Genomic DNA, 27961 nt, shown 5'->3' with positions numbered 1-27961 from the left:
GAAAATATCAGTCATATTTTTACCCTTTTCATTTTTGTTATCTTTTCCTATAAAAAGGCGGTGTCGACGAAATCTTGACTCAGGAGTCATAAGGAAAAGTTCATCATCATCATCTTCATCGTCGTCGTCATCATTCTATACCAAACTCTAGTATGGGAGGACCTGAAGGGTCAAACGACACCGAAAAGCAAAACGGAAATGACACTGCTTCGCAGACACCGACAAAACCAAACCCGGTGAGCATGGTGAAAGTCAAAATCGAAGTTGACGACGACGATGATGACCACGAAAGGGGTGTCCGGGTTGACGTCGAGAATAGCAGACAGAAAGACTTGAAAGCGATGCTGACGTCGGATGAGAAGACGAGATCGATTCCGAAGAGGGAGACGGATGATGCTGTCGGCAATGTCGGACGAGTTAGTACTCGAAGGAATTCGGACAATGCAGCAGGCGACAATGGAATGATTTCAGCAGGAGCGATAGAGAACGAAGAAAATGGATCGGACGATCTTAATCATGATCGATATTCACCGTTCGATGGGATGGTAAGCTTTTATCATTTCGTTTTCATTGAAATTGAATTTTCATCGGGTTTTTCTTCTGTCTGCTTCCATTCCTCTCTTTTATGGGGGGGGGGGGGGGGCAGGGCTATGTAGCTTACATGGTTTACTCTAGTCGTCTCGCCTACTTAGCGGAGTAAGACTACGAGTCGCCGCTTTTCTGATGGCAACGGCTCGCGTCGTCAACATTGAAATCTTAACCAAGGTTTAAGTCTTTGAAACGTCATCATAAACTTAGTAATTATATGGAAGTATTTTATGAAATTGAGACATAGGGGTAATCAATTTACCTCCTGCCCTTTTACTATCAAGTCATATGACCGAGGTCAAGGGTCATTCAATAATTAATCAACATCGAAATATTAACCAAAGTTAAGTTTTGGAAATGTCATCATAACTTTGAAAGTATGACTCTATTTATGAAACTTGGACATAAGAATAATCAAGTATGATTTATATGGGTTTCAAGTCACATGATTATGGTCAAAGGTCATTTTGGGTGAATGAACTATGATCATGTTGGTGGTATTTATTGAAATGCCGTCATCATCTAGTTCATGAATCTTTGGCACTTTTTGAAGGGTAATTAAGACTTTCACTGATCGTCCTGTACAATTCTATTATGATTAAGTTGAAAGGTCATTAAGGGTCAATGAATCTTGTATTTCACCATGAATGGTCATAGTATTAACGACAGAGGTCAATTCGGGTCAATGATGATGTTGGTGTATTAATTTTGCTGAAATGTCGTCATGACTTTGAAAGTTTATGGATCTAGTTCATGAAACGTGGGCATAGGGATATCACTGATCGTCTTACACGAGTCTAAGACTAAGGTCACGTGTCTTATCATGAATGATGTTTTTTATGAAAAAAATATTCATACCGGTACTTTAGTAGTTTTCAAAGTCAGCAATGCTGCTACATTGCATCGCGTTATGCAGGCGAGACTGCCAGAGGCGTTCCACTTGTTTATTGTCTAAATGCCTTATTTGTCAATGGGCGGTATAGTTGCGCCTAATCGTTTTGCAAGTTAAAAAAAGTTAACAAAAGGGGAAGCAATCCCCCAAACGAACATCATGGTCAAAACTTCATTATCACTTAGTAATATAAGGGGGGGCAAACATAGCGGCTCATTCCGAAGAATAGATTGGTCCTCGGAGCAGGATCCAGACAGGAGCAGGGGGATATGGTGGACATTGGACCAAACAACGTCCGAACCCCATGCAAGCAATCATAACACACGACAAGCCAACTTCGCCCTACATTTTGTAGCGATGACGTGACGTAATCTATAAAAATAGCGGCACTCGTTATCGTTCCCGGCTACTGCGTTAGCGCTCCATTTTGCACATGTCTATGGCGCATATACGCGCTGCGCTTAACTACGCTGTCGTTGATACGCATATGACGCGCATGAGAGCGCGAATATCCTGCGTATATGGAGCGCATGGAAGCGCAGTGCAGTCGATCGAATATTATTGTTAAGCAGACATTTTAACAAAGCTTAACGATTAACGTTAGATCTATTCCAGAATGATGCCGAACGGGATGATGCGAATGCAAATGGCAGATGGCATGTTTATGATGATGCCAGAACAAAGACCCGGAGGAGGACCTATGATGGCCCCGATACCAATGCCAATGGGCATGCCAATGCAAATGGCCCCGCCGCCCATGGGAATGCCAATGCAGCAGGTGCCCGCTTCTTGCCCGGACCCACCCCCACGGGCGGCCGATGTGAATGTTACTGAGGGTAGCGCACCTAATGCTGTCTCAAACGATAACGATGTGCAAGAGAATGTTTCTGGCGCTGCTGTCGCTTATTACACTGCTGAAATGAAGGTAGGACAAGCCAACTAGGCCTAGGCTAGAGCTAGACCCTAGACTAGATCTAGAGTAGAGTACCGTACCGTAGGCGTAGATCTATCAATCGTCTAGCTTAGATTATATAGAACTAGCCTAGATCTAATCTAGTCTCCAGACCTCATGAAAGATTCTGGCCAGGCCTATAAAGCCAAAGCTAGGTTCTACGTACATGTAGATCAAACTTAGATCTAGATCCAGCTAACGTTATGTTTTGATCAAAATCTGTTTTTAATATCAAAATGATCAATCATAGATCTACACTAACGTTAAGCCCAGTCTAGATGGATTTTCTATCAAAGTAGACCCTCTAACTGTTAGATGTAACTCTTTAAGTGAGAGAAACCCTCTTAAGCGCCAAAACGTTAATTAGATCTACCGTTATCTAAAAGAAAGCTTAAATGTCCTATAAACTAAAAAAAAATACCAGTTACCACCACCAAAAACAATAACCGACAAAGAAAGTTAAACTTCTCACTCTAAAAAAATTGGTTTATCACCTTCATTTAGTCTAATTATCATGATGGTTTAATGTTTATGATGATGACGATGATGGTGATGATGATTATATGACAATGAGATGAGATGATGAAGAGATTGTGATTATGATGATGGTGGTGATGAGATGGTGATGAAATTAGATAATGATGATGAAATGATAACGATCTGAGGTGATGATGATGAGATGACGATGATGATTTTGATGATGATGGTGATGATGAGATGATGATGAAATTGTGATTTTGATGATGATGAAACAATGATGATGGTGGTGATGATGAAATGGTGATGAGATTAGATGATGATGAAATGATAAAGATCTGAGGTGATGATGATGAGATGACGATGATGAATCTGATGATGATGATGAGATTGTGATTATGATGATGATGAAACGATGATGCTGGTGATGATGATGATGAGATGATGATGATGATGGGATGAAATGATGATGAGATGATGATGATGTAAATTGATGATATGAGATGATGGTGAGATGGTGATGAGATGATGGTGATGAGACGATGATGATGAAATGATAATGATCGGAGGGGATGATGAGATGACGATGGTGATGATGTTGATGATGATGACCTGTGGTTATGATTAAGATCCATATCTTTAAAAATGCATCACCGAGGAAGTTTAAGATTATTCGCACAATCAGAGGGGTAAAAAATGAACTTGAGAAGAACTAATATAATAAAGACACGACGAAAATAATTAGGTCTAACGGCCTCTGTACGATACAAATGAAATAACCATGATACATGGATATCTCACAACAAAATCACCAAAACCAAATGAACAGCAACAATCATCAAAACAAAACATGGAAAAAATAATCACACGAGCAAAAAATAAAAAATAAAAAACCGTAAGTACGAATATTAAATAAAATCATTTATTTTTGTTTTGAGTAGCGTTTAAGGCGCTGTATCAAATATCTTTTAGGTTGAATTGGACGGGATGAAAAAGTAGAAAAATTCCAATTTGGGAGGAAAACAGTAACAAAAGTGATATTGATGTATCATGTCCAGATATAGCGCAGTATGTCTTACCCAACTGCGCTTTGATACTTGATATCATTATACCCAGGCCGGGTACCCATTCACCTCACCTGGGTCGAGTGCAGCACAATGTGGGTAAATATCTCGCTCAAGAAAAACACGCCATGGCCGGGATTCGAACCCACGTCCCTCTGATCGGAAGGCGACAGTTGTAACCACTAGACAACCACGCCCCTACTACCTTAAAAGGGAATAGTTGTAATGTATTCAAATCAAGCCAGATCATAACCACGATAACAGATTTAAATTTCTAAAAGTATTACTTGGTAAACTTCTCTGTAAACTCATCTTCATGTATGATTATATTTTGGTTTTAATCTTAAAGGGATTGTCCAGGCTGAAAATATATCTAGCTTAATAAATGGAGTAGAATTCACTGAGCAAAATGCCGAAAATTTCATCAAAATCGGATAGTAAATAACAAAGTTATTGAATTTTAAAATTTAGCAATATTTTGTGAAAACAGTCATCATGAATATTCATTAGATAGGCTGATGATGTCACATCCCCAGTTGTTCTTTTGTATTTTATTACATTAAATTAGATTATTCAAATTCCTTTCTCCAGGAACTATAGATATTGGATTGACAACTGATTTGATGCATTAGATATTTATTGCTGCAACTTATTTCATTATAAGAAAGACATATTATTCACACAAGTATGAAATGACAAAAACATGAATTTATGTAATAACATTAGAAAACAGAAAATAGAGATGTAACATCATCAGCCCATCTAATAAATATTCATGACGACTGTTTCCACAAGATATTGCTAAACTTTAAACTTCAATAAATTTATTATTTGCTCTCTGATTTTGATGAAATTTTCGGCATTTTGCTCGGTGAATTCTACTCTATGTATTAAGATATAAATATTTTCAGCCCGGACCATCCCTTAAAAAAATTATCAAAAAATTATTTAAAAAAAAATGATCACAGTTCCAGATATCTGCCATTTTGTACTCCCTGTTTTATGTATACAGTGTGAAAACTCCGAGAGCGATTTCTTTAGCCCGATCCAGGACCAGAGCGGCAACGTGATACTTGAAGTGGCCTGTGGATCAAACAATGCCTTACTTTACGTCAATAAGCTCTGTCAGGGATCCAAGGGGCAGTGCATTTTCTTCGAGGTAAGTTCATCTTTAAGATACAGTGGTGCTAAAAATGATCTTTTAGATATTTACATGTAATTGTGAAATCAGGGCCACGTCTTACAAAGAGTTGCGATCAATTATGGAAAGCCATCAACATCTATAATGCGTGTCGGTACAAAATATTTTCTACACATGCTGTATATTCATGCACTCTCTGCTTCCGAAAGACACCGAGTACAATTTCCTGCAAAATAAATTATGATATTGATGCTTTGTAAGACGGGGTCCCGGTGATAAAATATTACATTCAATTTCAATAAAGTTTGTTTCTCAAGGCTCGCCGGCCTATTGTAGTGTTGTCTAAATTCAACACTCAGCATAAAGGAGTGCATTTTCTTGTGGGGTTCACTATACCTTTTAGCACCACTGTAATATGAATAATTCAACGCTTAGAAAATATTATTGGCCTTGTTTTAAGGAATAAAAATGATGGTCCTTTTAGTTTATCATTATCAGTATTATAATGATGATGATGATTTAATATTTGGATGAGTGGGGGTTGAGGAAATAGCATACTTAAAGGTCAAGTCCACCTCAGAAAAATGTTGATTTGAATCAATAGAGAAAAATCAGACAAGCACAATGCTGAAAATTTCATCAAAATCGGATGTAAAATAAGAAAGTTATGACATTTCAAAGTTTTGCTTATTTTCAACAAAATAGTTATATGAACGAGCCAGTTACATCCAAATGAGAGAGTCGATGATGTCACTCACTCACTATTTCTTTTGTTTTTTATTGTTTGAATTATACAATATTTCAATTTTTACGAATTTGACGATTAGGACCTCCTTGCCTGAAGCACAAAATGTTAAAATAATGGAATTCCACGTGTTCAGGAAGGAATGAAACTTCATTTCACATGACAATGATGTGAAAATAAAAATATTTCATATTTTATATAATAAAATACAAAAGAAATAGTGAGTGAGTGATGTCATCAACTCTCTCATTTAGATGTAACTGGCTCGTTCATATAACTATTTTGTTGAAAATAAGCGAAACTTTAAAATGCCATAACTTTCTTATTTTACATCCGATTTTGATGAAATTTTCACTGCTATGCTTGTTGAATTTTTCTCTCTTTATTCAAATCAAGTTTTTGTTGGGGTGGATGGACTTGTCCTTTAAAAAACAAAACGAATTACGTTTTTAAGATATGGGAACACTTTGCCAATTCTTTGGTAATTCCTTTCAAAGGCCTGTTCATGAAATCATGGATCCATTGATTCATATCTTATTTATGTTATTAGAGAGATTTCTGTTCCAGACTCTTAAATCTGTAAAGATTGGTTACCATTTCAGACGGTTCACGAACGGATTGTATATGGTTACGGAAATCATTCCTTATTTATGTTTAAAAGTTTATTCTGATTTGAACAAAGACATCTCTCACTCCAGAAGTAGTAATGATAATAATATGAAAAAAGATATTAATTATTATAATGATGATGATGAAGGTGAATAGTAATATTGATATTATTAATGATGATAACAATAATGATAAATCATAAAGCTCCAAATCCATTATGCATAATGCTCAATGTACATAGAGAGTTAAGAAAGAAGCAGAAAAGCTGTAAGCTAACTTGTAAGATTTAACAGCGATACACATTTTGATGTCTTCGGGAAGGCTATTCCACGAAATCAATACTTCTGCTATTTTCATTTCCCATATTCTTCCTGGAGGGAAAAGGTTGTAAGGGCGTAGTCGTGTTAGTATTTTTCAAAATCATTTTACAGAAGCTCTGGTGGCAATCAATTTCCTTGTGTTATGCTGTTACTATTTCCGATCGATAACAGTTATTTCGGTAATACCGCGGTCTGGTATTGGAAAATTTAATAGTGTATAGGCTCTGCCGGGATTCACAGGAAACTGCAATTTTTTTAGGTAAGACATATATGAGAAAACATATTTGATATTGTTTGAGGAATGAATAGAGGGTTATTTTATTGGCCTCCATTTTATTATTATTACTCTTATTGTTATCAAAATTGTTATCATCATCACTTTAACTTTTTGAATTATTTATTTATCTATTGCCATTTTGTGCAACTTCCGAATCTTTAAGAAAACGTATAAAAATATCTGTTCAATTCTTTTTAATTTCTTTTAAGCGCGTTTATCACTCTACAGAGTGGATTTGGCGCGATATAAGTCTATTATGGTTATTATTATCAATTTCATTATCATTATGAACATCGCGTTTATTTACAAATCACGTCTTCTTTATATGACTAGGAGCGGTGGTACACGCCCAACGAGTTCCAGTTTATCAGCGGGAGAGAGACGGCGAAGGATTGGAAGAGGAGCATCCGACATCGCGGCAAGAGTCTAAAGATTCTGATGGGGCGTGGTCTTCTCATGGCTCATCCGCTCATGTGCGAGTGCGACACATGCCGACTTAATTTCGCTTCTGTAAGTAGTTCATAATGATACACACACAAACTATGGCCCGTATTCTGAACTCGGGTTCAGGGGGGCGTTTCATCAAGATTTTCGTCCGACAAGCTGTCAGATCTGACAAATTTCCTGGATTCTGATTGGCTGAGAGGTACTGTTACTATAGTAACTGTCGGATAAAACGTCCGACAAGTTCTTTCATGAAACGGTCCCCAGTTTAAACTCTGGTCTAAAGTTGTGGTTCAAGTATGGATAGCCCCTTGTGACACGAATCACAAATCACTAACAGTACAGGTGGATGTTTCATAAAGCTGTTCGTAAGTTAAGAGCGAATTTAAGGACGGCTGGTGATCCTTTCTTGTGGTAAATGGTATATTCATTGGCGACGGTTTAGCGCGTAAGAAAGGATCACCAGTCGTTCTTAAAGGCGCTTTTAACTTACGAACAGCTTTATGAAACGGCCCCCAGGTTCGATTTTTTTTAGATTATTTGTTACTCAGATCATTCATTTAACTCTCTGCGAATAATAATTAAATTACCCTTTTCGCCATTAAAAATGATGAAAGAGAACGGTGAACATAAAAGAAAACATGCAACGTTAAAAAATATTGACTTTATCGGCTTCCCATGGTTTTAGCAAAGAATTAAACCATGTCCTAGTTAAATCGGACCTCAGAATGCGGGCCTACATTTCTAGTGCCCATGCGGCACGGTAAATAGAGACTCCCACTCTCAGAACCTACAATGTAAAAAATAAAAATAAAGTTCTTTAATGGTCATTCAACTTTTTCCGTACAGTCTCGTCGATGTTACCAAACGGCTTTATAGGAGTTACTGAGAATCGAAAAGGGGTGCATTACTTAAAAGAAAATTCAGATTATAGCTGATCCAGAAAACTTATACCTTATTCGGTATGAACATTTATGAAAGCTTTTAACATTTTACGAACCCTCAATTCAAAATGAGTTAGTAGGCCGTAAATTTCGAGGTTTTTTGTCTCACCTGCGAAGCAAGTGAGACTATAGGCGCCGCTTTTCCGACGGCGACGGCGGCGGCGGCGTCAACATCAAATCTTAACCTGAGGTTAAGTTTTTGAAATGACATCATAACTTAGAAAGTATATGGACCTAGTTCATGAAACTTGGCCATAAGGTTAATCAAGTATTACTGAACATCCTATTAGAGTTTCATGTCACATGACCAAGGTCAAAGGTCATTTAGGGTCAATGAACTTAGACGATGTTGGAGGAATCAACATCGAAATCTTAACCTGAGGTTAAGTTTTTGAAATGTCATCATAACTTAGAAAATATATAGACCTATTTCATGAAACTTGGACATAAGGTTAATCAAGTATCACTGAACATCCTGCATGAGTTTCACGTCACATGACCAAGGTCAAAGGTCATTTAGGGTCAATGAACTTTGACCGAATTGGGGATATCTGTTGAATTCCCATCATAACTTTGAAAGTTTATGGATCTGATTCATGAAACTTGGACATAATAGTAATCAGGCATCACTGAATATTTTGTGCAAGTTTCAGGTCTCATGTTTAAGGTCAAAGGTCATTTAGGGTCAATGAACTTTGGCCGAATCGGGGGTATCTGTTGAATTACCATCATAACTTTGAATGTTTATTAGTCTAGTTCATTAAACTTGGACATATGAGTAATCAAATATCACTGAACATCCTGTACGCATTTCAGGTCACATGACCAAGGTCAAAGGTCAATGAACTTTGGCCGAATTGGGTGTATCTGTTGAATTACCATCGTAACTTTGAAATTTATGGATCTGATTCATGAAACTTGTACATAAGAGTAATCAAGTATCACTGAACATCCTGTGCGAGTTTCAGGTCACATGATCAAGGTCAAAGGTCATGTAAGGTCAATGAACTTTGGCTATGTTGGGGTTTTTTGTTGAATAACCATCATATCTCTGTAAGTTTATTGGTCTCGTTCATAAAAAGTGGACATAAGAGTAACCATGTATCACTGAACATCTTGTGTGAGTTAGAGTAGTATTCAAAGTCAGCACTGCTGCTATATTGAACCGCGTGATGCAGGTGAGACGGCCAGAGGCATTCCACTTGTTTAAGGGTAAGGTCACTTTTCTTATAGGGCATGTTTTTATATTATTACAGCACAATTTAAGAAAATAGATAAGGGAACATGAAATATCCAAGGCCAAGGAGAGGGGCGTCCAGGCCAATCAGTAAGACTTCAGATGTCTTTGATTAATATAAGCCCCAAAAGGGACATTTTAATCGCTTTAAATTTGTTCTTCAAAAGTACCCGTTTATATGCTGGCTTTTTATCATTAGTCGTCGCACGCATGTTTTAAGCAGGGACCATGACAATCAAAGCGTGCAGCACCGCTCCAAGTGCATTCATGTGTAGATTACCGGAAAACTACCCCTAAAACAATAAAAGCTATGACAGTCCTACATGTACATGTACGACGATATCAATAGTACGAAGTCTATATCTAACCTAGATTTCATAGGAGAAAAAAATTATCTGAGGACTTCACATATTTTTATTTCCTTTATGAAACACGAATTCCATTGCCTTCATTAAATCAGAGTAAAGTGAACACCCCCACCCGTTTTCTCTTAATGTTTGGAAGCTAAATCTTCAATAGATTTTTGTCAGACAGAACAACCATCATAGGGCTATATAGTTCCTCCCTTCTTACGCGTTTTTCGTATAAATTTCATTCAAAAAGGAATAGAAAGTAAAAGCTGTATTGAATATGTACGAATACATCGTATCGGCCTTAAGGATAGGCCATTACTGTTCTCGTTTTTTTTTTTATTTCCTTGTGTCGTACTGCATACTTTGATAGGTCAAATAGACTGTTTATCGTCACGAAAAAAAAAAATCACGGAACTGTAGCGAGAGCATGATACAGATGCATATATACACACACAAGGAAATCACAAATATGTTATTCAGCGTAAATATGCAAATGACTTTGGATCTAAAACGGAAATTTGTCGCAAAAACAAACGGAAATGATGCCGGTTGAGCGATTGAGTGAAAGAGAGTTCGAAAGCGCCAACAGCGGAAACGAAGCGTGATGTGCGAGGGGCTATCCTCCATCTGGCGTGGCTCCCATAATCCAGTGCGCCGACTAGCGGAAACCTCACGACATCCGGTTTGGGTCATCGGTCATTGCAACAAGAGAATGAATGTAAATAGACTAGACAGGATCTTATGTTGTGATCAACATAATAGTGACCATGATAGTTTAGGGGAATTAATAATTTATTTATCTAATAAGACATGACAGTATATTAAAAAAAAACGAAATTGAAAGACGTTACCCCATCCTCCGATGTCTAAAATATGTAAAAGGTTGATTAACTTGGGCTTATATTTTTTTAAGGTCGCATTTTTTCTACTACTTCTATTATAGCACCACCACTACTACTACTACTACTACTACTAATACTACTACTTCTTCTACTACTACTTCTACTACTACTACTACTACTACTAATAATAATAATGATACTTCTACAACACTACTACTACTTATGCTACCACTACTGCTACCAATTCAAGAACTACTAATAACGTTGCTATTACAAGAACATCAACAACAACTGTAACATGTACTACTAAAACTTCCAGTACTAGTTCTAATACTACTACTAATACCAACACTACTACGAATATTAATGATGATAGTGTCCATGGTTTCCGTTTGGTTTCAGAGAGAAAGTGAAAGGAAGAACGAGAGAGAGAGAGAAGTATAGATAAATATAATTATAGAGATGTATAGAGTGAGTGCCTCTGACGAATCAATCGTTCTCGATGGATAGGATGATAGGATGAATCTGACCAAAAAATGAAATGTCAAGAGCGCCATCTATTTTTCATGTTTCTCAAAACAGCCACATCTGGGATATCGACATCAGCATTTATATTTTCCCCTTCCCTCTCATTCTCTATACACATCAGAGCTCGCTCACGTTCTAAAATCAGTATGACGAACTCAGAATAAAACGATATGCTTTTAGATGGAAACATTTATTACCAGATTCAGGATCATCTTTATTTTCCTGCATGGTTCATATAGTCTAGGTGATTGGTGAAAAAAATGTTCAGAAAATGGTAAAAGCATGAAAATTGGCACAGAGGTAGAGGAAGTTATTCTAATCACTTTTAGCAGGGGGTGCCAACGTAAATTTGCCAAACATAGCAACGGTTGCTAGGTAACATATTTACCTTAGTAACTGAGCTTTATTGGGCTTAATTAACATTTTCATGAGTGATGTGTTGCATGAATTTTAATCTAAAGCATGTTCCTTTGTATCACAACAGTTTTGATCCATTTATTCACAGCAACGGCTGCTAAGGGACCATTTTCCATAGCAACAAATTGTTTATCATTGTTCAGATGAATATGATCCATATGATTTACTCAGAATAGTTCAGAAATTAAATCTGGCCCATAGATTCCTAATGTGATGAATTTTTCCTTAGGAATACATAATAAGCACCATAGCAACGGTTGCTAGGTAACAGTTTTCCACAGTAACCAATTCTTACAGGGTATTTTTTCATGATCATAATAATATGAACCATATCTTTTCTATTAAAGAGTTTATACATTAATCACAACAACCCAGGAACTATTATACCATGTATATAAGGCCATGCGAAATACCAGATGATGTAACATGTTTTCTGTAGCAACCAATGATTAAAGGTCTTACGGCAAGATTATTGATAGACGATTATTGATTGGCATAAAATCTTGCACAAATTGAACTACCTCATGATATGGTTCACATTTCCAAAGACGATGTCTATGGGTTCCATATTATTGGTATAGTAATTCTTGCTGCACCTTAACACCAATTTTTCTCCATTTGGAAACCATAATTATCATGGTCATGTAAAAGATCGACCATCGATTTAAATTATTTGGTGTCTTTCATAGCAAAGGTTACTTTGTTAATGTCTGTTATTACTATATAATTTAGTTACCCATTTATCATTGAATGATAATAGACCTCTTGTTTACTTATCTGAGTGATTGGCAATAGAGGTAAAATTGATTGAATTTGTATCATCGAGAATTAAAAGTCTGGAAACCGTTGACATTCTGAAAATTTGTGGCTATGTATTTGCCCCATGAATATCCTTTAAGACCCTGTGTAACACCTACAATGCCCTTGGAAAGAATTCCACAAAACCAACATTTGACAAGAGAAGAATAGTTAGAACAGTTACGAGAGCTCACCAGGAGGTCATGGCTGCTTATAAGTTGAATATCTCTGATCTTGGAGCGATGAAAAATGACCACCAAGAATTGAATGAGTCAACTAAGTTAGAAATTATTTCAAACACCAAAATCCCGCCAGAAAATAATTTTCAAATGAGTGCTTGGATACCACTTTATCTCTAGCTAACAGTAGTCTTTCTCTTGAAAGCCAACAAACTCTGCCTTGGTTTATCCCCACCCTTTCAAAGCCTGCAATGAAGATCATATTAGCTTTCCATACCGTTTCCGGACCTTATGCCATGTGCAGAAGTTGATTTTGACTTGTCAATTCCATCTCCAGGTGTTCTGACTTGGACCAATCCTGCAGCTATGTTATCTATCATGACGTGAAAGATCCTGCATGCTAAAGTTGATTTTGACCGATCAGTTCCGTTTCTAGTCATGTTGGCCGGATCCTGTAGCTATATGATTGATCTATCTCGACTCAACCCTGCAGAAGTTCATTTGGACCTGTCCGTTCTGTTGTAGGTGTTTTGACCCGGATCAATCCTTCAGCTTCAGGATTTATCATCACGTGAAATATCTCCCAAGAGTTGATTTGGACCGACCATCAGTTCTGTTTCCAGGCTTGTTGGCCTGGATCCTGCTGCTCCGGGATCTACATGTATCATTACTTGAAAGCTCTCGCAGAAGTTGATTTTGACCAGTCAGTTCCAATAATTGCAGGCGTTTTGGTTGGGATCCTGCAGCTTCATTGATCATTGCTTGAAAGATCTTGCAACATACATACAGACAATGATGCTTGAGCTAGCTGTTTCAGGTGCACATGCTCTGCAGTGCAGGAAATGATTCTTGAGGCTGTTTCAGGTCTACTGTACATATATATTCAAGTCAGTCAATATGATAACATAACTTTACTGACAAGTGCGTATGCATTACTCGCCATTACTTCCCAAGAAGGTTTGTCATTTCATTGGGAGCGATTAGTTGATGTTAAACAAATTTCAGCTTCCCTTTTCCCTCAAGGTTCGGTGTTTTTCCGAGTGTTCCATGCTGCATCTACTGCAATACCCTGATTCAGTTTCATAACAAGAGAGATCCTATCTGCACATTCGATGGCCCAATGATGATTCTTGTCTGTGTTTTAGCTTTGTTATGTGAGTAAAAAGTATGCAAAAATAGTAAAATTATGTATATCGACATTAGTTTTGTTACCTAGATAAGATTAGGAATGCAGGCATTATAATTATTTGGACTGTCTCTGAGCTTTTTTTGGATCTGGTATATTTTTTTCACTCCAGAGTCACACATTGACCAATTTTCTAACCACTTTCATTCAAACATTATGTCCAGATGTTGTGTTATTATTATCTATAGTTGCTATGGAAGTTGTGTTGCTTAGCAACTGTTGCTATACGTGGTTGGAATGTTTCTTGATATGTGATTGTAAAATGGGAGCTTCTAAGTCAAAATATAGTTTTTGAAATGTAAATAACACCCCAATAATGGTGGTTGTCAAGGTAAATATGTTACCTAGCAACTGTTGCTATACGAGAAGAGGTCGGGTTGGCACCCCCTGCTAAAAATGTTCAGCACTATTTTCTCTACCTGTCAGCCAAATTTCATGCTTTTACCATAATCTGAACAATTCTTGCTATTTTTTGCACCGATCATCTAGACTAATAATCAAATGACTGACATTTCCATCTGCATTTATAGTATTTGCCATCGTCGTAGTTTCCATATGGAAACCTTGATTGTGATTGGCTGCTGAACCGTGTTGTCATGGTAGTTGCCATAATTGCAAAGTTACAATTCTTTTAACCCTTAATGAAACAGGCCTCAGAAGGCACATTTAAGATCGATTCTATTGACATGGTTACATATGCCCGTTGGGTTTTTTTTTGCCATAACTCCCGTAGGAACTCAGAAAAGCAGTTTTCCGCCGCACCAACCCAAAGCTGGTATATTATCAATTAAAGAGGAAAGATTCTGAAGTCTGAGTAATCAGTCAGAGTGGCTAACGTTATTAGACGACAGAAAATACTATCGGGTCTTTGTTGAGGTTTAAAGTGGAGAAAATGGCCGAGCGGGAATTTGAACTCTCAACCTCTCAATCATGAGCCCAATGCTTTAACCACTAGACCACACGACCCCTTATTTGAAAATGTAAGAAACAGTGATGGTTTCATGATTTGGCCTTGAAAATCAGATATCAACAACAAAAACTTGAATCCCACTCAATCCCACATACATCTCCTAGAGAAACTAAATCAGAAGTGAACAAAAGTGAAAGTGAGAAATGGGTCCATTGCGTGTCATTTGCGTGATCGTAAATATCCAATCTTTCTCGTTTTCTCATTTGATTCGTAAGATGTGCGTGTGATGGAGCGTGGGTGTGTGTGTGTGCGTTCCAACTGGGGAAGCGTCATAATTACCGTGACATACACAAAGATGTGTGAATGGGTGTGTGCGTATGGGTGAGAGGGTGTGAGAATGCGTGGTGGTGAGGGCGAGGGTGTGTGTCCAACGTGAGGAAACGACATAATTACCGTGACATACACAACAATATTAAAGGCGAACAATAGGCGTTAAGGAAATACAACATTTATGATAATGGAACGATGGTACTATCCATTCAGGCTTGTCTTTTGGAAAGAAAAGCAATCCCGATGGAAGAGAGGTGAATTTGTTAACTTTGTTACATTTTTTTGTAATTTTTTTTTGTTGGAATTCAGCGTTTGCTTTATAGTCACAGTGGATGAAAAGGACGTTACAATAATTAATAATATTGAGCACTCAGCGCGATAAAATTAGTGTATTTACGTCATCAAATTTATAATAGCTATTTATTTCAAAGAGGCAAAATTGGTAAAAGAAGTACTTTATGTACGTATGCACTTCTTTCAAGAATGTTGTCTCTATCCACGATAGACGTGCCAATTGGCTATTACCGCAGGTATTTTGTACTTTGTTGGCTATTACTACAGATCATAGTGTCTATGTCATCCATTTCATGACGCAATCTATCCGTGTAGACTTGATGAGATTGTAATCAAGCAGGAGATGCAGCCATTTTAATCTATTAGCCTCCCTTGGAGGAAGGAGGCCCCCTATCACGAGGTTATCCGTCCCCTAGCTCAGCTCATCCCGTGTTCCTGTATGCACTACCGCTCCGCCAAATCATCTCAAAGACTTGACAAAGATATTGCTGAGCTTCAGACCCTCGCAACAGCCCCTTCTCCCTTTATTTCCAGGCTATCACAGAGAAACATCCCCATCATCAACATTATCATCGTCCCGTTTAATAGCAGAGAAGAGAGACAGACAGGGAAAGAGAGAGCGAGAGGGGAATTAAAAAAAAATGGCGATAGAGTCTCACATCCTCTCCCCGCAACTCTCCCGGGGATTTCCTGCTGAGCAGCGGCCATCTGTAAGTGAATATGTGAGCGGAAGAACGTTCAGGAAGGAAACCGTCGGGGTAGGGCTGTCCAACTCGAGGGGTTTTCTTCTTCTCCTTACAACTCGGGGAGGAAAATCCGTCTAATTTGAAGTAAATTATCGAAAGCCTTGTTGCATTTGCACAGGATGAATTGTAAATACATTTTGACGCGGGTTCCTGTACAGGAATGAGTGAGGGGACGCGGTCTTTGTGATGAGAAACAAATTGGTTTGCGTAATGACATAGTGTTAGGAAGAAAGGAGAGAGAGAAAAAGTGGACATATTATTTTGGCGCCAGGAACGAGCGCCGCATGACCAAGGAAGAGAAACGATCTGCACATCCACTAATGTTCACAACAACTCATTTTGACGCCATTTTGAAGTCTGTGTCTTCAAACTACCACTTGTGGATCTTTAATTCCATGACGTACCGCCACGGAATTACATCTATGTGATCATCTCTGATCTAGGAAAGTTTGAAAAACCCAAGTAGATCTACTTTAATAGTAACTTGCTTTTCTGTCCACTTCATCTGTATTTGCCCAGCGATTTCGAGAGGATGGTTTTGGTAAGAAAATAAGCAAATGCACACTTTGCTCTTTGGAGTCAAGCACCTACACGCAGGATACCTTTTGGCATGCATTGTTTCCAAAATACGTACATGAGTATTCAAAAAGTGACGCCATTTTAGCAAGAAATGTTTTGTGTGTGGCAATGTGGCGTCCTGTGCAGAGCGTTTCGACGTCTTTCCGATATTTCATGTTGGTTATATTTCGGCCGAAACTTCTTTTTGCAGGTGCGGCATGAATGCGTTAAGTGTCAGGTTATATTTTGTTTGTTATAGGTGTAGAGGTGTATGTGTACCCGTGTCATATGTTTATGGGTAATCATCAAGACTTCGAAAGGCATTCGCCTTTCTACTTGAGTAACTAACACTACTCGATATAGACCAATCGCCTGAAGCCATGACAAAAAATATCTTGCTAAAAGAGACAACTTCAACTTGTAAAGCTCTTTTAATTCATAATCATTTTTTTTTATTGTTCCCGTTTTAGAAAGGATTGCGATCTGGTGATCGACGAGGAGCAATGACGACATCATCGTCCAGTTCCAACGGATCGTCATCGATGGTTGACAGGTCGAGACTTCGACGTGTTACAGGGTACGTATGAGAGGTTTTGAGGGATTAAGAAAAGGAGGATATGGGACACGGAGGGGAGGGGCGACTTTACCATGTTTACTGGATTTACTACTACCACCTAGGATGGTAGGTTGGTTTGTCTCAGTCAATATACACATCCAAACAAGTTCTCGGATCCTGGATTCATTTTCACATACTCGTCATCGATGACAAAACAAGATTTATATGACAAATTAATCACGTTGACAATTAGCCAATTGAATTTTATGATGTCAGTAGCGTTTAACAATTATATCGAGTTGAGAGACCCAACTGCCCGTGATCCAGTTTCATAAACGTTAAGTCTGCAACGTAATATAGGTTAACTGACCACCTTACCTGCAGTAAAATCCTTAGTTTCGATCGCTGAGAAGCACTGTGACTCAACTTTTATTACAATTTGTCACTGCAATAACAACTTTTATTACAACTTGTCATCAATACCACTTTACGTGGAGCTTCGTGGCCCAGTGGATTAGTCTTCGGACTTTGAAACAGAGGGTTGTGGGTTCAAATCCCAGCCATGGCGTAATTTCCTTCAGCAAGGAATGCATCCACAGTGTGCTGCACTCGACCCAGGTGAGGTAAATGGGTGCCGGCAGGAAGTTATTCCTCAAAAAGCTGTGTGCACCTGAATAGGTAGCCTAGATTAGCCGGGTAATAATAACAGCAGGGCCCGCTGGGAGAACAGTTTCGGAACTGAAGTGGCTACCCTGGGTAAATATACCTATATTATTATTATTATTAATGAAAACGGTAAAATCTGGAGGGTGTTGTGCTTGATTAAATAGAGTCATGATCATATCAGTGTAATCTGTGAACACATTATGATCGAAATGGTGGTGGTGTTGATTTGACCTGATTTGCTAAGAAAGCATGAATGCTTGTGAGCAAGCAACCAGAGGACCAATGGCTTAAGGTCCTCGCCGATGGACCTGGTAATGAGGATAATTGCCTTACCAAAGGGCACTAGCGCACCGAGTAGGATTCGAACCCGGGTTAGCGGAATCAGAAATCCCAGTTCTACCGACTGAGCTATCGCGCTTCCTGTAAATAAGGCACAATTTTGACAACTTTCATTCTGAACTCCTAATTAATCATATATTAAGTTGGCAATCATTGATGTAATATGTTACTTGACCTGCCTCGATATGAATATCATTTTACTAGAAAAAGTCTTTGTTCTCATTATTTGATCATAGTTAATCATTTTATGAAGGGGCCAGGCAGAAATCTAATATGAGAATGAAAAGAATGTTCAACTTCAATGTATAAAGTCTCTGACGAAACGAGCTCAGTTTGCTGAATGATAAATCTCCCATCACTCTGCTTAGTAAAGACGTGAAGTCATCTGAAATTGTCAATTCCTGTATAAATCAGTCCAAACGGAAATCCCCATTACCGTCACGGAAAATGATAAAAGGGCTCCCACTTCTCTTTCTTTACAACGTGACAGGATGTTGGGGGAAGGGGCGAAGGTTGCGTGATAGGGGTGTAAGCAACAGAATGACAGTGCCTATTGCCACTTTCCAGATGAAATCAATTTAGATGACATTTATTGAGAGCTTGCTTAAAAGGCCGTTATTTCCGCCTTCAATAATGATGACAATGAAATCATGATGTGATTCTTCAACCGTATGTTCCTCGGTGAAAGGAAAGTTCTAAGATGGACCTATATGCGGTCATGTTATGATTTATCAATCATTTTCCTATATGAATTCAGGGTGGAGTTGTTATTCAGACAAATCTGTCATTTGTAAATAAAATTGTCTATTATGAAAGGGCGCGGTGGTTCTTGTTTGTAGCTAAATTGTGAAATTGCCACCCCTGTGTGTGTAGAGAAGGGGGAGTGGGCCACACATATCCCAAGGATCATTTCTTCCAGGCCTAACACAGTCAAGAAAGGACACTAACTTGACACCTAATTGATACCTTTGCTTCCTTGCTGACGAAGTGAAGATGATTGAAAAAAAAGTCACATGAAGTAAAAGAACAAATAGAGGTACGGTATGTTTTTGCGGCTAAGTGAATAAGCCTCCGGACTTTGAACACAAGGTACGGGGTACGATTCCCTCCGCGGCACTCGCGTCCATCGGCAAGACGTTTTTATCTACATCTGCCACTCTCCATCCAGGTGTATACATGCAGTAAACGGGTACCCGGTACATGTGGTTGGAAGTAATTCCTTGAATGCGTGAGCACCCGATCGGGGTAGCCGTGCTAAAGTGCTAAAGCCGGGGTAATCTTATAGCATGATAGCATGCAGCGCGTAGAAACACTGAATTAAGCAATATATAAATGTTGTATATTATCATTATTATTATGAACATTTTATTGATATTATCATTTATAAAGAACACACATGACATAGCTGAGATAACGACACTGCTTACCAAGTAGTCCAGTTAAAAGGATCACAACATTGAATCATGTTTATATGTTGTCATTTACAGACCAGATGGCGAGGGTGGTCATCTCAACGAAATCATCGACCAGCTCCAGCATAGCAACAACAATGGCTACTCTAATGGAAGCCACAACCACGCGTACGACAGCGGTCGTAAGCGATCTCACGGCGTCGATAATCCGAGCCCGACGGGGTCCAGCCCGTCGTCAATGCCGTGCGGGCTTGCGTTGGTGAAGCGACCGCGGAGCGTCTCGCCGAGAGACGATGATATCTATGACGAACAGCAACGGAAGATATTCGAAGCCGCGAACTCGCCAGAGCCTCAGAATATAGGTGAGATTCGTGAAATAAGTACCAAATTGTTATATGATATCACGACACAAGACATACAAGTAAATATCTAGTGTTTGTAAACAAGTGTTCATAATAAAATCCCCTGGAGATGAGTAAAATAGTAGGTCTATAAGTACAATCCAATAAGTGCCTTTAGATTCTCTTAATAGGTCAACCTTTTTAGGGATAATCTGGGACCTGGTTGCAGAAACAGCATTTTGAAGTGACTAAAAGAAAAAATAATCGGAAGTACGGAATGTGCGCTGCTGATTGGTTAAAGTAAAGTTGCGTTTGATTAATAATGACTATTGCAAGTCACTCAGGTTATTGAAGGCCTACATCTTGTTCGTCCATTAAAGTATTTACAAATGTCATTACTTTCATTACAGAAAATCTTCGTCGTTCACTCAACTTGAGTTCAAGCCGCTCCAACTCCCCATCAAACAGCGACCACCACCAGTCTCCCGGCACCGGATCACATCCCGCGTTCTACGGTAGCCATGGCAACGGACGAAATGCCCCAACCGTAATGGTCGCGGCATCAATAAACAACAGCAACACTACTTTGCTAACAAACGGTTCGGGGCCCGCAGATCTCAGCCGCCACTCGTCCGCTTCGCCGCAGAGCGCCACATCGACGCGGCTATTACTTTCACAACCGCCTCAGATGATAGTGAAACATCAGACGAAATCCCGCAAGCAGACTGCACCGCAGCACCTAGACGTCGGTAACCACGGAGACGAGGTAAATACGCGGTGCAAAACCGGCGTTGCGGCGTCGGTATAAAACACTTGCAAAACTTGAAGATCAAGCAGTAAATTATCGCAGATAGAATTTGAAGAGGGGAGATATGGCCTCCATTTCAATAAAAAAAAATATTTTTTTACCGGCGGTTGTGACTAAATCGGTGTGCCATTCATGACTGATCCCTATGGCTGGAAATAACGGTTGCTCTGAAAAGTTTCGAGTGTAAAGGTGCTTTCATTTTAACAAAAGAGGCTCCGCCGATTCGCGAATCACTTGGATTCACTTTTGCTCAAATATTTCCAAGTTTTTTTCTTTCCCACTTTGTTTAATAGATTTTTAGTCTTTTATGATCAAAAAGATAATTTGAAAATGATATTCCATCAAGAAATGAAAATATAAATATAGAATTACGAGGATAGAAAATTGATGATTGCAACCAATTTGCTAATCAAGGCCGCCAATAAAGAAAATGTATTCTTATTCAAAGTATGATTCAACAAAATAAGCCTTGTGATATTATTCTTTTTCATTTGCTAATGCTTTATTTCAGGCTCATCCTCATCGGGCCGCCCACATCGTTCTTTCAAGTTACTCTGGACAATCATATAAAGCAAATGCTGCAGTCCGGCCAAGGTATAATGGAATTTACTTTATAAGATCTTTTATCACTTATACTAATAGACCTTGGACCGCTTGCATGAAACTTTTGCCGTAAAAAAACTCTGGCAAACAAATTTATGTCATTGAAAATTACACAATAAAAAACTCTGGCAAAAGATTTACCAGAGTTTTTTTAATGGCAAAAGTGTTATGCAACAAGTCCCTTATGTACATGACGTGTATTATCATAGCGCCCTCCCTCAGAGTATACAAGAATACGGAATTGTCAGAGATGCGCCAGCTATTCAGATCACCAACGCGTGCAAGCCTCGGAGTCGAAGATGGTGGCGCTATGACGTCATTGAATAAGATCTAGTGGCGGGTTCAGAGAGAAATGTATTTTAAGTTTACTAGTACATGTATGTGGTTATCTGGACGACAGAAGTAAGCGTAATGTGTGGGAGAATTTATATTAAATTTTTTTACACGCGTCTACCATTTTCATCACCGAAGGTACAAAGACCAGCTTTTGGTTTATATCTGGCGCAACGAGCTGCAAAACTCAATCTTTCTAAACACCGGCGAGTGCACATTTTCACATTTTATTGAAAATATTCTCAAGAAAGTATTTTTTGTCCTAAGGAAACTTGCAGATTATTTTCATTTTTCATTTGGCCACTGAATGTTTTTAAGACTAAAAAGATGACAAAATCATGAACCTTATATTTCGCATGAATTCAGTCTTTGTATCTAAATATGACTGTTCTGTTAAATTTCTGACCCCCACCCCTCCCCTCCTCATTATGTTTGGAGAACAATTAATTGATATATATCAAACATGTCAAAATAGAATCTTGGTTTTCATGAAACTTACGTTTTCCTTGTTATAGATATCAGTCGACACCTGTATACAACCACCGCGTCACCACCAACTCGTCTTCTACCCATCACGCCACGGGAAGCTCGGGGGAGCTTAACCTCTCAACAAATGGCGGTTCGCGACGAACGCAATCTTCCAACATGGCGGCCGTAACGCGAAGCCCGTCATCACAGCGAACCCTCGGCGCTCAGATGAAGATGATCGAACTCACCCGGCCCGAGATCGTTCCCTCATCTAGCAGTGGGTTCAGCAGTAGACCAAGTAGCACACATAGCAGCTCAAATCCAGGTAAGCCTACGAAAAGATATATAAAATATATAAACAAAGATTTTTGAGACGTCCTCACTTCACAACTTCTGACCATTGGCAAACCCCATGAAGTGACAATTATAAGCTTAAGTTATATACAGTGCAGTGTGCACAAGTATTTGAGTAGTGATTTTACATCTTATGAAGATAGGCATCATACATTTTAATGTGTTCGTTTTAAAAATGTGAGCTATGAAAAATATTGGAGTCGCATAATTTTATCCCGAACGGAAGAGATCTAGAGGGGCGGCAGGCTGAATAAAGGATACTGAATATTCATAAAAGCCAAACAACTGAAACACTAAAAAGTGCGTCAAAAGTGTAATAAGCTTAGAGTGGGTTTTTAGAGTAGTGAGTTTACATCTTATGAAGATAGGCATACTTGTTGATGTGGTGTTCTATAAAGTGGGTTATCATGAAAAATATTTGGAGTTGCAGAGGGAGGGACAGAAAGAAGGGAGTTGAATAACAGATGAGAACAAAGACAAGCACTAAAAATTGTTGAAAGTGTACTTTACTTTCAGTGCATTTCCAGAGCAGTGAGTTAATATCTTATGAAGAAAGGCATTATACTTTTGATGTGGTCTTTAAAAGAACAAAATATTAGACTTATATAAATACCAAACATAAAAAATGAGGATTTTATTTGGGGGGGGAGGAGAAGAAGGGAGATGAAAAACAGAAAAAAAACAAGTGAAACACTGAAAATTTGTCAAAAGTTTAATAATCTTTCAGTGCACTTTCAGAGTAGTGAGTTTGAAGTTAGACATCATACTTTTTGATGTGGTGTTCTAAAATGTGGATTATCACAAAAAAGTATCGGAGTTGCATAATTCTGTACCAAATGAGAGAGAGAGAGAAGGTGATTAAAAAGAGATAAATATTAAACAAGAAAAAAAAACACAAAAAAGGCGAAGGTGTAATAAGCTTTCAGTGCTTTTTTAGAGTAGTGAGTTTGCATCTTTAATATGAATAGAGACACCATACTTTTTGATGTGGTCTTTTGAAATGTGTTTGATGATCATGAAACATAGTTGACTTGCAGTTTTTATAGATATAAAATGAGAGGGGGGGGGGCAGAAGGGAGGAATGGGTGGGGTTGAGCAGGCTACACCTTTCAATGTTGAACAATCTAAAACTATGTCGCCATATAGAAGGATCACTATAGTTACCAGAACCAGTATTACAGCATTAAGCAAGTGACTTATTTTCATTTCTCATGTTTCAGGCGAAGAAGGCAGATCGCATACTCCTGTCCATCCTCAAATTGGCAATGCAGACGCAGTCTTTCTCCCTGCAGATATAACATCATGGTCCATCTCGGATGTTTCTCACTTTGTCCAGTCACTGAAAGGATGTGAAGACTATTGTCAAGTGAGTTTATTTTCTTGAGGCTACTTAATTAAAATATTTTCTTTTCTGTCTGTGTATGGGGGGAGGGGTGGTGCATCGTCATGGGAAGCACCCCCCTGGAAATCCCGCTGGTATGCCAAAAAGTAGAAATCTAATCAAAATCACCTTAGTTTGGGAGTAAACACCTTTAATAATTTTTAATTTTTTTTTTGCTTGTCATTTTTAATTTTTTTCAAAACAACTACCCTCTCTGCAAATAAAATAATTCCCAGGGCCCTGGGGTGTTGTTTAAAAAAAAAAATCATAAACATTAAATGGGAAGATTCAATTTTCATTGGAATGATCAATTCTAAAAGACCTATTCCAAGAAAACCAGCATTAACAAAAGAAGATACAAAATCGTTTTTTACAATTGAATTTGTATATTCAAGAAGATTCCATCAGTTAACTATCATTAAACTTGTCCCTGTGCATTTGTACAAATTACAATTAAATGTTGGAATTATGATCTGATTTTTTTTCCAAATGGTAGGTGTTCCGGGAGCAAGCCATTGATGGTGAGATTCTTCCCGTACTCACCGAAGATCACCTTCTTCACAACATGGGTCTGAAGCTGGGACCGGCTCTCAAGATCAGACTCCACGTTGCCAGACGTCTGGGCTTCACGCTGGACGGTCAGTACTGTAACACCAGCGTACCTCCTCAGTCCACCCCCCTCACACCCCAGCTCCCGCCACCGACGTTAACGCCTCAAGAATCAGCGGCCACCCCTGTCCCGCCCCGTTCGGTTACCCCAGCGACGGGAACTTCGAAACCTTCCTCTAGCGAGGTGTTCACAGATGATGTGTAGTAGTCGGGAAGTGCCTTTTACAGTTGCAGACTTTCATAGCTTACAGAGGATGTTCAGTGCTTAGCAAGTGTCCTATAGCCATTTCAGACTTTCGTAACATTCGTCATTACCTGTGCTATGGCGTGATTGTTGCCGTTGGGGTGGATGTAACCCGTCTGTTTCAGAAATGTTCCATAGTAGTGAATCCTTGATAGTTCATACATGTAGCTGTAACATAACCAGACAACTCCCACGGCATAATTGTTCTGATGAAGAGAAAGACAGGAGCCAGGAAGGTGTTTCAGATAGGAATTCAATTTGACTTTGAGTTCCGTTTAAAATTCCTAGTCGTTTATGGTGCAACAACACATCTCCATATTTGTGATTTCATGCTCAGGCTTAGAGACGTGCCTTTGTGAGATAGTATCAAAGAGATTTATATTTTCAGTATACTATATGCTTTACTTCAACATGACCTTCCCTTTAAACATGACTCTATATGTGTTAAACAGCCAAAAGGTCAATGATGTTACAGCTGGAACTGTGATGTCATCTACCTGATTTAAGTAAGAAAAGTCCATGTTTTTCAAAATATGCATTTTAATTTGATACTGAACTGTGCAAATGTTCACAATTTTGTCACCATCATGTAAGCCTACATTTTTAAGTTTTTCTTGTGGATCAACAAATCAAAAGTACAAGCCTTAAACTAGATCAGCTGAGAGGTAAATAAATTAAAGTTAAAAAAGTTATTGAAAGTATGTCATGAACATAAAGAGCAATTTTTCTTGATTTTACTTTGAAATCGATACTTTTCCAACAATTGTAGAAAAGTGCCATCAACCACTTTCTATACTTTGTCAGCAGATTTTACTCAATGGGGCCATCGGTTAATATGAATCCTCGTAAAATAAATTGAAAACTCATAAGTTGGACCCTTGCCCTACGTTGTTTGCAGGATCTGACAAATGGGATTTATCAAAATCATCTTGCACTCGCTTTCTAAAAGTAAGACAGAAAAAGCTCACTAATATATTCACAGGCCTAATTGTTTGTTTTGATTTTTGAACTATATGAAGTGTATGAACAGCAGAGTACTTATTTTTAGATAGATCTGCAACAATCAGTGAAGCTCTTCTCTGGCTAGTGCAATCCTTCTTCATATACAGGGTATCTCAAAAAAATGGAAGTCTAGTGTTGAAGGTTGCTACTTCTCGACTCGAGCCTTCTACTCAAGCCTCTCACCCTGCCTACTACTCGGTTTTCCACTCATGGTTTACAGTCCTATTTAGGACTACACTCCTTTGAAAAGAATACTCTACTTTTCAACCTCCACTTTCTTGCCTTTCCATTTCACCTCCATTTCTGTCCACCTTCTATCTCAATGTACTGTAAACCACTTCCACGAGTGTTCTTAATTTGTCTTCAAAAAGACTGATTTCCTCCATATGTAATGCAAAAATCATTGCATTCAGTGCTTTTTTTTTATTATTAAATCCTTTCCCAAATGGTCATTCATATGACCTATATGATGTGAAGGGACAGCTGTCCCACACACCTCTTGTCAATTTCAACTGTTTCAAGTTTACTTGCATCCATATGCTTCTCCCGAACAACATAACATCATCAAAGGCTCTTGTACATCGCCCAAATCTGCAAAATTCTAAAATGACTGCATTTTAAGAATTGTCATGGAAATCCCTTCAAAAGGCAAGGCCCTTTGTAATCCATCATTCCACTTTCTTTTGGACACCCTGTCTTTTGCGTTATTTCTTGCCAGGGTAATGTACCCACAGGCGTGACCAATTTCATCCAAACGATTGGAAAAAATATGCAAATAATTGCCACATTTGCAGATTATCTGTGGTAATAATATTTGAATATTTCAAGACATTACCACCGTTTACATTTTTGCCAAGACCTAAACATGAATATTTGTCAAGTTTGAAGGTTCGGGTGCCTTAACTTATGCATGTGTATTGAAAATTTTGATACATTTTGTTTTTTCATTCCTTGCCTTTTTTTTCCAAGTGGAATAATTCATCAACATGTCAGAAACTTAAATTTTTAGTGGGTAACTATTTCGATTTGCAATTTATTTGTTCATTCTGTTTTGGAAGTTTGATATGTATGTATATTTGTAAATTCTATTTATTGTTAAAAACTTTCATTTCGCTTTCTTTCTTTCAAAGTTTTTGAATTTCTTTGCAGCTTGTTGCATATTCCGGATATTTTGCATTGCATCAAGCTTGTATTAGATGTTTGTATATATTGCCTTTTCTAAAAAAGAAATTAGATATAAGTGCCTTTATCGCTTCAATATTGTATCAATATGTGGATACCAAATGTATGTGCATTGACAAGAAACTAAGAAGAAAGGGGTTTTTGTAATAAGAAGTGCTAATACCTGTTGTATCAAATGGATATTTTAATAAATTTATTTTGATAATGAAGTTTGGTGAGTTTGTGTTCTGTTTTTAAAATGATTCTACCACAAAGTCTGTAAAGCAAGCCATATTTCGATACTCGGATGCTTAAAAAAGCAAGAAGTTTTCAGTTCAATGTAATTCATAAAATAATCAACCATTCTATACACCTGACCCCCATTTTTAAAGGGATACTCCAGGCTGTGAATTTTACTCTATTTATTTAGAAATAAATATCTTCAGCACAAAGCATCCCTTTAAGAATTCTTACATCACTTCATAAAACTGCTTGGGTAATTATCTTTTCATAGCATTTAAGACAGTCATAGAATCAGAAATCAAAGAGCTGTGAGTTGGACACACACATTTAGTGGAAATGCCCTTTACGTTATTCCAAGGAAGTTTCTAAACTTAATTCAACCCCCCCCCTCCCCCCCCAAAAAAAACGAGCTCAATAAACTTGATTGGCCATTTGGCCTACAAAACAAAGTAAAAGACAACTTGCTCATGGTCAATGGGCAAACATTCCAGCTTCACATGTGTGCTGCTATTACAGCCACCTTCCATGCACCAAACAAACTTTCTTGATTTTTTCTTCTTTCTAAATAATCTCGCTTAAACCTGTCAAAAACACCTATTCCCAGGGTAGC

The 27961-nt window shown here is 38.2% G+C and overlaps 1 protein-coding gene across 1 annotated transcript; it reads left to right on the top strand.

Moving 5' to 3' along the window:
* The first annotated feature begins 55 nt into the window (after positions 1–55).
* LOC121428159 lies at positions 56–27739 on the top strand. Its single transcript, XM_041624753.1, has 10 exons — positions 56–545; positions 4986–5132; positions 7399–7575; positions 17302–17408; positions 19880–20166; positions 20556–20911; positions 21465–21547; positions 22405–22682; positions 23932–24077; positions 24589–27739. The coding sequence occupies exons 1-10, from the start codon at positions 153–155 to the stop codon at positions 24904–24906; spliced, it is 2292 nt and encodes a 763-aa protein (XP_041480687.1). The 5' UTR covers positions 56–152; the 3' UTR covers positions 24907–27739.
* Positions 27740–27961: the final 222 nt, after the last annotated feature.

This window comes from Lytechinus variegatus, chromosome 14 (assembly GCF_018143015.1).
Source record: "Lytechinus variegatus isolate NC3 chromosome 14, Lvar_3.0, whole genome shotgun sequence".
NCBI lineage: Eukaryota > Metazoa > Echinodermata > Echinoidea > Temnopleuroida > Toxopneustidae > Lytechinus > Lytechinus variegatus.
The sequence above is the reverse complement of the archived record's forward strand: the minus strand, read 5'-3'. Positions and strand labels throughout refer to the sequence as shown.